The sequence below is a fragment of the Cyprinus carpio genome, chromosome B21, assembly GCF_018340385.1.
Source record: "Cyprinus carpio isolate SPL01 chromosome B21, ASM1834038v1, whole genome shotgun sequence".
Lineage (NCBI taxonomy): Eukaryota > Metazoa > Chordata > Actinopteri > Cypriniformes > Cyprinidae > Cyprinus > Cyprinus carpio.
Window position 1 is genome coordinate 20198834 of NC_056617.1, and position 13485 is coordinate 20212318.

At 41.5% G+C, this 13485-nt stretch overlaps 2 protein-coding genes across 2 annotated transcripts in view; both read right to left on the bottom strand.

The window, feature by feature from the left end:
* Positions 1-4705: 4705 nt before the first annotated feature.
* LOC109081506 (histone deacetylase complex subunit SAP30L-like) lies at positions 4706-7449 on the bottom strand. Its single transcript, XM_042748206.1, has 4 exons — positions 7077-7449; positions 5778-5900; positions 5392-5490; positions 4706-5166 (listed from the first exon to the last, which is right to left on the bottom strand). The coding sequence occupies exons 1-4, from the start codon at positions 7260-7262 to the stop codon at positions 5038-5040; spliced, it is 537 nt and encodes a 178-aa protein (XP_042604140.1). The 5' UTR covers positions 7263-7449; the 3' UTR covers positions 4706-5037.
* A 2355-nt stretch (positions 7450-9804) lies between these two features.
* The window catches only part of LOC109045208 (polypeptide N-acetylgalactosaminyltransferase 10-like), a 24926-nt gene continuing 21245 nt past the window's right edge, over positions 9805-13485 (bottom strand). The window contains exons 9-12 of the mRNA XM_042747535.1: positions 13248-13469; positions 12987-13103; positions 12713-12862; positions 9805-11234 (exon numbers count right to left, since the gene is read on the bottom strand). Of these exons, the coding sequence (XP_042603469.1) occupies positions 11073-11234; positions 12713-12862; positions 12987-13103; positions 13248-13469 (651 nt within the window). The 3' untranslated portion in view covers positions 9805-11072. The remainder of the gene's footprint in view (positions 11235-12712; positions 12863-12986; positions 13104-13247; positions 13470-13485) is intronic.

Here is a 13485-nt window from a genome sequence, read left to right on the forward strand (position 1 = left end):
GTGAGCTGAAATCTTGCTCCTTCATAAGCAGCAGACTCTATAAGAACATGTTCTACTGACTCTGCATGACCACATCTGTCCAATTTAAAACACAAACACTGATTAATGAACAACACTCTGGACATTAACACTTCTTCTTTCCTGCTGCCAGACTTTCTTCTCTCTTGAACATGATGAAGGACTCTACCTTCAAGAGGGGGACTAATGCAATCTATTTTTGCTTATCAGAAGCTGAAACTGCCGTGTACGGCCCGCTGGATCGTTTTAGACTCGGAGGATCAATTTAAAAATATCTGAAATGTAAGTCACGTAAAGATAGCTTTCAGTTTATGATGTTAATATTACCATTTCAGTGTAGGCCGTGCACTCTAATCTAAACATTCACTAACATTAGCAAATAATACAAAACTGACCATGAGTTCAATATGTTTGGATCTGTTATTTAAATCGTCATCACACCACTACAAATGTGGATGCCAGAATTGCACTTGCCTCAAATTTCAAAGGTATGTAAGCTCTAAAATGATACAGAAAATCATAATTATAAGAGGTCTTAAATTTGGAGACAGAAAGACAAGAATTGCAATATAGATTAGTATGAAGATTAAACTTCAGAAGAATAAACACGCTGCTTTGTTCTGAGGTTACCGGGGAAACTGCTAGAACCGGAAGTGAAACCTTTTTATTTATTTATTGAAGATATCAAGATTTGCAAACAAACACGGCTGCATAAAACCAGTTTCTTCAGAATAGGACACAGAAAAGATAAACCCTGAGGAAGCAGCTCTCAATACAAACAGCAGAATATATACAGTCTTAGTAACAAAAACAAAAATGATTTATAAAGAGAAAAAAAAAGAGATTATAACATGACATTCTTCAGCTATTAACCTCAGCTGGGAAGTGTTTTAGGGTATCTAAACCTTTCAAGATTTTTAAAGATTTCATATACAGTTTAAATTCATTTAAAGAAACGACAAAGTTGGGAGATGATTTCACAACTCTACATTTGTGAATGAAGAATTTAGCTAGACATAGGACTGTATTAATACAGAGCTCATCACCTTGTTCTGAATATCAGTCATAATGTTGTGTGGGGAATGAAGACCCGTTTATATATCACACCAAAATATCTGAATCACATTACATGAGAGAAACACGTGCTCCGCAGTTTCAACATCATTTTCACAGAATGTACATGTATTATTATCTACACCAAAGAGAAGATTCAGTTAATATTATTCATTACTTTGAAGTGTGTGTCTTCACTTCAGGAGGGTATAGATACATTGTTCTTAGTTTAGTGATTGAACCTTTATAAAATTTTTATAGGATGTTATTTTTATTTTGGCTTTTAGGGTAAAGATAATCAATAAAACATTTTCTAATAAAGTGTTCAGTGTATTTATTATCCAGAACATGGATCTCTTGAACTGATAGTGAGGGTGTGGCTGTATCATGTAATGTGCCAAAATGTTTCTTGTTAGAAGGACAAACCCTTGGGGTAGTGCATATGTAATTTAAAAAAGTCTGATTTTGAGGGTTTGAAATAATGTTTAATGCAAAATTGTTCATAATTTAAATATGTCCGCTGGTGTCCTCTAAGAACAGAGATCGTTGCGGTGCAGAACACAGCCGTTGTTCCAGAGCACAGATGTATGGGGTGAGAAGCTGTGCACGTGTAACATTTTCCAATACAAGAGTATTTGTTTGTGAAACTCTGATATAGGTAATTTATTAACATTAAAGTCCGCTCTGAGAAGAAATTCTAATCCTCCAGTTTTCTCGAGGTCTTTGGAAAACAGTACCAGAAGGAGCTGCTGTGTTTGAGCCAAGATTTCAACCAATTTATTTTTAAGGTTCCATTAAGGCAGTCAGAATCAATAACTTTGTGTCTTTAACCATATTGCTTTTTTTTCATATAATGTGGTCTGTTTCCTCAAATGAAGTTTAGGTTGATTTGGTTGATAGAGTTAATCAGGCTGGGTTATGTAAATTCGACCGAGTATTGATACGTCCCTCTGTAGCCATCTATTAAATCTTGATTTTAAAGCATTCTTTAATTTTATTTTCTACATGCAGAAGTTGGCTTTGTTTTTGGTCCTTGGAAAGGTACATTCCCAGGTATCTGATTTCTGATTTAATAGGGATATTACAGATGTTTTTCAGCGAAGTGTCGTGTACAGCAAGCAGTTCACATTTTTTTAAGTTTAATGTTAGACCTGAGGCTTTTTTGAATTTTTAAATTTTGGCAATAGTTGTTGAAATTTGGTATCTATCTTTTAAGAATATTGTTGTCATCTGCTAGTTGGCTGATTATTATGTCTGTGCCAAGTACATTAAGTTTTTTAATATCATTGCAGTTTTTAATATAGATTGCTAGTGTTTCTGTGGCTAAGATGAACAGGTACGGTGAGATGGGGCGACCTTGAGGGACACCCACACTGATCCTGAAGCTTGGGGTGGTAACACTAGATAATAGCACACAGCTATCTCCATATAAACCACCAACCCATTCTCTAAATTTGATTCCAAACCCAAAGTGTTTGAGCACTGAGAGACTAAATGCTCCACGGAGTCAAATGCTTTATAGAAGTCTAGAGAGAGAAGGAAACATCATCGGCCGGAAGTGAAACCTGCTGCTGCAGAGAGCGAGTTTGCTTCTGCAATAAACCCGTCTGCTATTTCTGCTACATATTTATAAATGTGAACCAGTGGATCAACAAAAAGCTAATTCATTATTAAAATCTAAACACTTAAGACACTAAGATATATTTATGTAATTAAATATAATAATTGATTAATAATAGCCTAATTGTTTAAATTAATATTATAATTGATACTTTTGACTCTTCCCTTTTTTAAAAAAATGTTTAAAGGCTGAAATATGAAGTGCAGGTCTTAAAAGGTCTTTAAAGCTCTTAAATTTTATTTTAAAAATCCTGCAGTTACCCGGTTATTTTATGGTACCATTTGGAATAACTATTTATTTATTTTATTTATTTGTAATAAGTCATTTTTAACTGTTCTCTTATGTTGTTTTGAGAATGTTCGGTTATAAAAAATGACACACACACAGTGAGAGAGAGAGAGAGAGAGAGAGACGTGAATACTCAAATTGAAGAATTCTGTTGTTTCAGGTCTCTAGATTCTAGGTTTATGCCTATTATTGTCATATTATACATTTTGCATTCTACTCTTTTTCTATAGATTTCAAGTATTTTAGTTCATACAGTACAATACTACATTTATTTCAATCCCCTACTGAAAAAAATAAATAAATAAAAAATAGGAACCATCACATAATTTGTAATGGTTTTACTAGTTATAATGAAATTCTATTATTTTAATGGAAACTGTAATGGTGCCTGTTGGTCTCTACTGGTAATTGGTCACCTTCTGTTGGTGGCTTTTGTTAAAACCATTAAATCCTAATGTAATATGTCCCAAAAAACACACTACATGATACTATTATTTAATGGTTTTAATGGTTGAAAGTTGATGGTTTGTAATGTTTGTAGTGGTATTTGTAGTGGAAATCATTAGAATCTCTGTGATGGTTTCTGTTGTTTTTGTCAGCAGGGTCACCATGGGTTTTGTGATGTTATTTGCCATAAATGCAACAGAATTGCTGTAATATTGTGAGATAGTTTTGGTGGGCCTATTTGGGAGAAAATCCAGGGCTGTTTTTCACTCCCAGTCCGTCGCTGATCAAACCAGCTTGAGTCCTCAGAGAAACACATCTGCAGCATGAGTAGAGCATTTTACTAAAATTACGTTAGTTATGGGAATTATTTTAATATTTCAGCAACAGTTTAAAATCAGGAGTAACTCAACAGTTGGGTTCAAATTAAGTAAAACTAAAACTTATTTGATATTACAGTATATCTGTTCTGTTTCCAGTAAAAACATACAAACACCCTAAACATGTTTGCTTTGTCACTACAAATATACATCTGAAACAGAAACACAGCAATTCTACTCAACGGGAATGAAGGAGTTCTCGAGTGATTCTGAACATCATCACGTGTGTGTGTGTGTTACACTAATGTTTGTGCGGCTCCTTCTCAACACAAACGGTCACTCTTTAGAAAAGATGTTTCTGTTTTGAATTTAGTTCCTCTCCTGTAAGTACTAATCCAAATAAGAAACGACCCTAAAAGTCTTTCATCATTATTCAGGTCTGTTTTCCACGTGACAGATTGATTATTAGTGTGCAATATTAATCTAGTTATGATAAAGTTCCTCCAGAACAGTCCACTGTCTTGATGACTTCAGTTACATTTTTTTTTTAACTTTTATTATGTTTTATTCCTTAAAAATTATATCTTTCAGTTTGTAACCTGTCTGTTTAACTCATTGTTATCTTGCCGCACTAGAAAACAAACTTCTGTATGCTGAGAAATAATATAAATGCTTGAAAAACAAAACTCTGAGCACATTACTGAAATCGTAGGTAAAGTGCGTAAGTTTATACTAAAAAATACACGTTTGCAGCGTAATAAGAAACTTGAGCGTGTGAAAGCCTGCTCTTTTCACATCCACCTCTGAGCTCTAAACACCTGGCTCCTGAGACGGGAATCGCTCACCAGACTATATCTGAGGGATATCATCGATGCTCCTTCTTCTGATGTCCTGCTATCTTGAGATACAAGCTGATATCACAGCTGAAGCCCGACACATTTACACACAGTCAGTCCAGATATTAGCCGTGCCACCAGAACTGTATTTAGACGAGTTATTCCAAACAAAGAAAGGAAGGAAACTAACATTACAATCTACAAAAAATGCTATACAGATATGCAGCAGTCATATAAAAGCAGAGCACATGAACACAGACGCAGATCTGCAGTCATCCAGTCCCTGTCATGCTTTCAATCAGGTCCTCGCTGGAGACACGGTGAAGCCTGAGCATCAGAGGCGCCGGCGGGTTAATGATGTCACTGTGGGTTTGGCACATCCTCCTCATCCTCCTCATCCTCATCCTCATCACTACACAAACACAGTATTCAGAGGACGTGAAGCAGCGAGGGAACCTCACTCCACTTGTTTGCTCGCGTCTGGTTTCTGGTCCAGACGGCTCTTACTGCTCTTCACCATATAAATAAAGTACGTGAGCGTCTCCTTCTCGTTGACGGGAATATTGCGGAAGTGACGGCTCACGGTCTGCAGAGGAAGACAGACAGAAAGACACCGAATTCATTACTAAAACAGCTGAATGCTGTGTTCTGATTGGCTGACAGACATCTCGAGGCTCTTCAGAAATAACCTTTAATATGTAGAGAAGCACATTCTCGTTCAGCCAACGTTTGTCTTCAATGTCAACAGGCTTTGATACCAGTGGAAACATCTGTAATAAAGCGCAGTGATGATGTGATGAGATGTTTTTACCTCTGCGAGCTGGGCTTTGTTGAGGCCGGGTCTGGTCTGGATCTTGTAGTGCCTCTTGTAGCGTCTCAGTGTGTTGACCTGGAGCTGGAACAGATCCACCTGAAGCAGCACAAACACACAGATCCAGCTTCAGTCACACATTCTGCTCAGCCTCTGCTCCACACTCACTTCCACTGCAGTTTTAGTCTGGCAGATTTTAACTAATGGGACCAGTCTGTGAGGACCAGTGCTGAGATCTACAGATTAAAGAAGGCGATCTGAGCTGCGCTGTGATTATATCACACTAAACACCTGCGTCTCATCAGGATCACAGTAAAGCGCTGGAGCAGAGCGTCACAGCAGCACCAGAACTAATATAAAAGCGCAGAGCATGAAGCGCTGTGTACCTCCGGCACTTCCACGTCGTGATCGGGAGACTCTCCTCCGTCGTCGCTCGTCTTCCTCTTGCGTTTGTTGCGGACGCTCTGGATGAAGTTCTTGTGGAAATCACAGATGTACAAATGCCGAACCTACAAGGAATACACAACTTTTAAAGGTGCGTGTTAGAAAACTGAAGTCTAGATTCAAGAACGTAGAACTGATAACTAGATCAAGAAAACACTATCTGATGTCTTCAGTGTGATTTATACACCATACAATCACTTTTACCAGACTACAGCACACTGTGTGTGTGTGAGCGAGAGAGAGAGAGAGAGAGAGAGAGAGAGAGAGAGAGTGTGTGCGTGAGACAGAGAGACAGAGAGTGTGTGTGTGAGACAGAGAGAGAGAGAGAGAGAGAGAAGAGGTGTGTGTGTGTGTGTGTGTGTGTGTGTGTGTGAGAGAGAGAGAGAGAGAGAGAGAGAGAGAGAGTGTGTGTGTGAGAGAGAGAGAGAGAGAGAGAGAGAGAGAGACATAGAGAGAGTGTGTGTGTGTGTGTGTGCGCGTGTGTGAGAGAGAGTGTGAGTGTGTGTGAGAGAGAGAGAGACAGAGGGAGAGTGTGTGTGTCATCAGTAGCGCAGGTATATTTGTAGCAATAGACAACAATACATTGTACAGGTCACAATTATACATTTCTCTTTTATGACAAAAATCATTAGGATATTAAGTAAAGATCATGTTCCATGAAGATATTTTTTAAATTTCCTACCATAAATATATCAAAACTTAATTTCTGATTAGTAATATGCATTGCTAAGAACTTCATTTGAACAACTTTAAAGATGATTTTCTCAATATTTAGATTTTTTTGCTCCCTCAGATTCCAGATTTTCAAATAGTTGTATCTCAGACAAATATTGTCCTCCTAACAAACCATACATCAATGGAGAGATTATTTATTCAGCTTTCAGATGATGTATACATCTTAATTTCGAGAAACTGAAGTTTTGTGTTCCAGGGACACGTCTGATCAGAGTCGAGCAGGAGCTGACAGTGAAGCGCGTGCACCACAACACACCGCTTCAGATCACAGACATAAAACACTCCGAAAATAAAGAGCTGACTTCCTCTCACACACACACACACACACACACACACTCACTACACACACCCCCCCCTCACACACACACACACACACACACACACACACACACACACACACACACACAGCTCTGGCGTCGTGGTCTCATCTGGAATCTAGCAGGTATTTCTGGAGCGGAGGCTAATGTGTCATTAACACACACACACACACTGCTCTGGACTCTCACGCTCTTGTCGATGTCCAGCTTGAGCTTCCTCTGGCTGATGCTCTTCTGGATGCGCTTGCTGAAGGACGCGTTCCCCGCCGCGCGGCCGCAGCGCTCCCCGTCCTCGATCAGACAGCAGCTCTGGCCGAAGAAGGGCGGCGCGGGCGGCGCGTCGTGGCTGTCCTCCTCCGTGCTGAACCCGTTCATGACGAGCGTTCCGAAGAGACGAACGAGCGACGCGTCCGGAACGAGAATATCCGCAACGCTTCGCTAAAGATCCCGAGACTCCGCCGGAGAACCGGAGAAACTCCAAACTACCGAGCAACACTCGAGCCCATTTCAACAATGTACATGATACAATGAAACACGTCCTGCCAGAAACCGGAAGTTGTAGCTTTGAAAGCCCATTGGTTGGTTTTTAACCAAGGCGGGACTCTGAGGCCGCATCCTCGATTTCGATTGGTCAGCGCACACGTCGATCAAACGCCACTTCCGGACCATCGATGCCATGTAACGCCTCACATGAGCGCTTCAACCGACTCTCTCTCTCTCTCTCTCTCACACACACACACACACACACACTCTCTCTCTCTCTCTCTCTCTCTCTCACACACACACACACTCTTTCTCTCTCTCTCTCTCACACACACACACACACGACGGTGCGACGCGTGCTCTACAGGTGCTGGTCATATAATTAGAATATCATCAAAAAGTTGATTTATTTCACTAATTCCATTCAAAAAGTGAAACTTGTATATTATATTCATTCATTACACACAGACTGATATATTTCAAATGTTTATTTCTTTTAATTTTGATGATTATAACTGACAACTAAGGAAAATCCCAAATTCAGTATCTCAGAAAATTAGAATATAACTTAAGACCAATACAAAGAAAGGATTTTTAGAAATATTGGCCAACTAAAAAGTATAAAAATGAAAAGTATGAGCATGAATTACTGCAGCAATGCAGCGTGGCATGGAGTCGATCAGTCTGTGGCACTGCTCAGGTGTTATGAGAGCCCAGGTTGCTCTGATAGTGGCCTTCAGCTCTTCTGCATTCTTGGGTCTGGCATATCGCATCTTCCTCTTCACAATACCCCAAAGATTTTCTATGGGGTTAAGGTCAGGTGAGTTTGCTGGCCAATTAAGAACAGGGATACCATCCAGACTCTGGGACCCTGATATCCAAAGGAAATGCGTGTGCAGGTGCCAAGTCCTGTTGGAAAATGAAATCTGCATCTCCATAAAGTTGGTCAGCAGCAGGAAGCATGAAGTGCTCTAAAACTTCCTGGTATACGGGCTGCGTTGACCTTGGACCTCAGAAAACACAGTGGACCAACACCAGCGGATGACATGGCACCCCAAACCATCACTGACTGTGGAAACTTTACACTGGACCTCAAGCAACGTGGATTGTGTGCCTCTCCTCTCTTCCTCCAGACCCTGGGACCCTGATATCCAAAGGAAATGCAAAATTTACTTTCATCAGAGAACATGACTTTGGACCAATCAGCAGCAGTCCAGTCCTTTTTGAAGCGAGACGCTTCTGACGCTGTCTGTTGTTCAAAAGTGGCTTGACACAAGGACTGCGACAGCTGAAACCCATGTCTTGCATACGTCTGTGTGTAGTGGTTCTTGAAGCACTGACTCCAGCTGCAGTCCACTCTTTGTGAATCTCCCCCACATTTTTGAATGGGTTTTGTTTCACAATCCTCTCCAGGGTGCGGTTATCCATATTGCTTGTACACTTTTTTTCTACCACATCTTTTCCTTCCCTTCGCCTCTCTATTAATGTGCTTGGACACAGAGCTCTGTGAACAGCCAGCCTCTTTTGCAATGAACTTTTGTGTCTTGCCCTCCTTGTGCAAGGTGTCAATGGTCGTCTTTTGGACAACTGTCAAGTCAGCAGTCTTCCCCATGATTGTGTAGCCTACAGAACTAGACTGAGAGACCATTTAAAGGCCTTTGCAGATGTTTTGAGTTAATTAACTGATTAGAGTGTGGCACCAGGTGTCTTCAATATTGAACCTTTTCACAATATTCTAATTTTCTGAGATACTGAATTTGGGATTTTCCTTAGTTGTCAGTTATAATCATCAAAATTAAAAGAAATAAACATTTGAAATATATCAGTCTGTGTGTAATGAATAAATATAATATACACATTTCAATTTTTGAATGGAATTAGTGAAATAAATCAACTTTTTGATGATATTCTAATTATATGACCAGCACCTGTATGTGCAGCCCAATATAAAATGGCGAAATAAACGAGTTAATGATTTCAAAAGGAAGGAGAAAGTGTTTCCGTCTTTTGTTGTCATCATCAAAAGACCTGCTGGAGAAAAACACGCCTGAAGTGCTTCCTTCTGAAAATTAAAACTTGAAATGAGTTCACTGAATGAATCCATTCCCAGCACGAACTGATGCAGATCTGATTCAAATCATGATTCACGACAGGATCTTCATCTTTAACAGCTTCCTGAAGACGCTATAAAACAGCTTGAATTCAGGCTAATTACGAATGTAAATACAAACTATTTAAAATAAGACCAGAACAGTGATACAATAATATTTGTACTAAAGGAGAAAATGATTTAATGTTTTTTTTTCTATGATAGCATAATACAAACTTGAAATGAGACTAAATATTATTGATAAAAACGAAAAGAAAAATAACAACTGAACAGACTACACATTTTTCTGTGCATTATTAATAATTTCACGATGAGCTGTTTAAATGGTGGCAGAATCATTTTAATGCATCAGTACAAACCGGTGTAAAAATACTAGCATTCCCAAGATTCCTTATCAACCCTAAACTTATTACCTTTCAATCATCTCATCATATTCCACACAGTCTGGAGATACATCAAGGCAATAACAAACCCAACATTTCAGTTCAAGCGCGTCCGGTATTAAACACACACCGGCCCAGCAGACAATAATTCATTATGAAGCTCTTCAGAATCGACAAATTACAAAACCGTTATACTCGAAAATAGGCTCTGGATAAAGAAACGTCTGAAAGTGCTGGACAGATCGACTTTAAAACCGCTTCGGATCTGAGAAACATTTCAAAGTGCTTGGCAGATAATCTGTAAAAATCTTCAAAGGTAAAAACACTCTGAGTGTAGAAAACTAGACCACAGTGTGCTGTTCTTCACACCAGCATCTTTAGTAAGGCACGGCGGCTGGATTCAAGTTTACATCGTGTTGCTCAAGTGCATTAGAAACCGGAGATCATTCACAGATCTGTCTTTGGGTGTGAGCAGTTACTGAGAAACAGCATTAAATCACAGACAGACGGTGGGGAAACATCAGGAAAAGCAACTGATCAGATAATCCAGTAGAACTCCGTCGAGTCTTCTGCTGTGCCACCAGAGTCTGACAGTAATTCTTCATCAGCTGCATGATGGTCTACAGTACAAAATCATAACAGGACTATTTCAGATTCCCCCACGGACAAACCGAACACAACATAACAGCTTCTGAATGATGACATGAGTTTAGCCAACATATATCCACCTTGAAGTCTTTGTGTTAAAATATTATGTCCTCTAAAATGAAAAAAAAAAAGTTTATATTTGTTAACACAACAGAGAAGTTGGATAATAAAATCAAGTTTTAAAAAAACAGCACTCAGTGAAGGCTGTTCGTGATGAACCCGATGTATGTGTGGAATGGAGCAGTCAAATAAATAAAGCTGCAGTGCTGATGAGGCACAGCGTTCCTGCAGAAGATCTGACCGTGTGAGAGGCAGCCGACGCTCTGGTTCTGAGTCAGAGACAAGACGAGGACTGAACTCATCTCTGAGATGCTCCTCAGACACACAGTGAAGTCTGGAGAGTCTGAGTCAAAGACTGCTGCTGATGGACACCAGCGGGGTGAAGGTGATGATGATGATGATGAAGGGAGTGTGGACAGAAGGACAGAGCTCAGATGTTGACGGTCAGTTCAGTAAAGGCACAGGAGCGTCTGGTCCTGCATCGCTGGACTCCTGTGTTCACTAGTGATTGCTGTTGAAGGAGTCTAAGACCGTGGCGTTGGTGTTCTGGAAGAGCCACTGCTGGCTGAGAGACGAAGAGTCACAGGAGTTCATGAAGATCCGCTTCTGAGCAGCATCAGAGTCAACACAGCTGTTACTGATGGGGTGATAGAGACTCTTATCCTGCCACACACACACACACACACACACACACAGACACAGAGACACACACACAGAGAGAGACACACACAGACACAGAGAGAGAGAGAGAGAAAAACACACACACACACACACACGCAGAGACACAAACACACACACACAGAGACACACACACACACACACACACACACACACACACACAGAGACACACACACACACACACACACACACACACACACACACACACACACACACACACACACACACACACAGAGAGAGAGACACACACACACGCACACACACACACAGAGAGAGAGAGAGACACACACACACACACACAGACACACAGACAGACACACACACACACACGCACACACACACAGACAGAGAGACACACACACACACACACACACACAGAGAGACACACACACACACACACACACACACGCAGAGACACACACAGAGACACACACACACACGCACACACACACACACACACACACAGAGAGACACACACACACACACACACACACACACACAGAGAGAGAGACACGCACACACGCACACACACAGAGAGACAGACACGCACACGCACACACACACACACACACACAGAGACAGACTCACACACACACACACACACACACACAGAGAGAGAGACACGCACACACGCACACAGAGACACGAAACCACGCACACACACACACACAGAGACACACACACACACACACACACACACACACACACACACACACACACAGAGAGAGAGACACACACACACACAGACACACACACACACACATATATACAGAGACACACACACACACACACACACACACACAGACACACACACGCACACACACACACACATTAGTATTCCACAGTTTATACACACACATGACAGCAGTCAGGCACAGTTTTGTTTGCTGATGTGGGTGAGGCTGTATAGTAAAGTAAATCTGACCTGGTGTTCTCTTCTGACTGTCTTTTTTAGGGTATATATAGACTGTATTAACAGGGTGGTCATGTGTGCCATTTATACGGGACACGTCCCAGCCAGGATTTTTATATTGCCTAGTAGTTTGACCAATAACATGCAGGTACTGTACATAATCCACCAATCATGGTGTGTGAGAAAGTGAGAACGATCAAAGAGAATGACACCAGGAGCGTCTGCTCTGCTCTCTATAGCTCTCGTGAATTAATATCATTCAATGATCAACCTGCACAGCGCTAACAGCCAAAACCTGGATATTTTAGGTGATACAGGAATCCTGGCAAAGGTGCGTCCCGTATGGTCATCCTATTTATTAAAACATCTGTATTTTAGGGCGGGACTTGATTCAGAGCATCGGTTGTTGATTGGATGTTGTGATGTGGGCGTGGCTGGAGGGGAAGCAGGCAGGAAGTTCCAAATAAACTTGGAATAATAAACTCAGCTGACAGTAGAGAAGGTGACTAATGTTTGTAATGTTTGATCTCTGGGCAGATGAGCTCAGTACCTTCCTGTAGGCCCACAGCTGGTTGCCCTTCATCCCGTGGCAGTCGTAGAGAGTCACAGGGCTGTTGTGAGACACGGCGTCGAAGCAGACCTTCTTAGTGTGCAGCGGGTCTCCCACCCGTATGTCTTCTCTCCAACCGAACGTAAAGACCTGCACAACACCCACACAGACTCTATCATTACAGCATTCAACACACTGCATCCTCTGTGCCTTCGTTACGCTGTCAGACATCATCCAGATAATGCACTGAGAAACCCTTCTCTGAGTCTCTCACCTGACCGTGACTCCAGGTCGGCTCGCCACGTCCCTTCAGACACTTCTCCAGACGGATCGGGGAGCCCGAGGAGAAGTGTTTGCTCTCCATGCAGAGACCGGAGCCGATGTTACGCAGCTGAAACACACACATTTAGTTACTAGTTTACATCACTTTCACTTGAATTCTCCTGCACTGACTGTATGCTGTGTCCCGAGCTTAGGATGTTCAGAGCACTCTGTAGTGTCCGAGCTGTAACTGTAGACTAGTGAAGCTCCTCACCTCTCCCCACGCGGCGGCCGGAGGCTCCACCGGAGGATAGTGTTTGGGCAGATCCCAGGCCACCTCCGTCATGAACCACTTGAAGCTCCTGCAGTTCAGCCGGCTCCTCAGCTCCTTCTGCGCAGACACGTCTCCGGCGGACAGGTGCCGGTACTCCGGCCGCCGCTGGTAGATAAACTCTGCATACTCGTCCATCCACACCTCGGCCACGCGCTTCAGATTCTGCCACACACCGGCG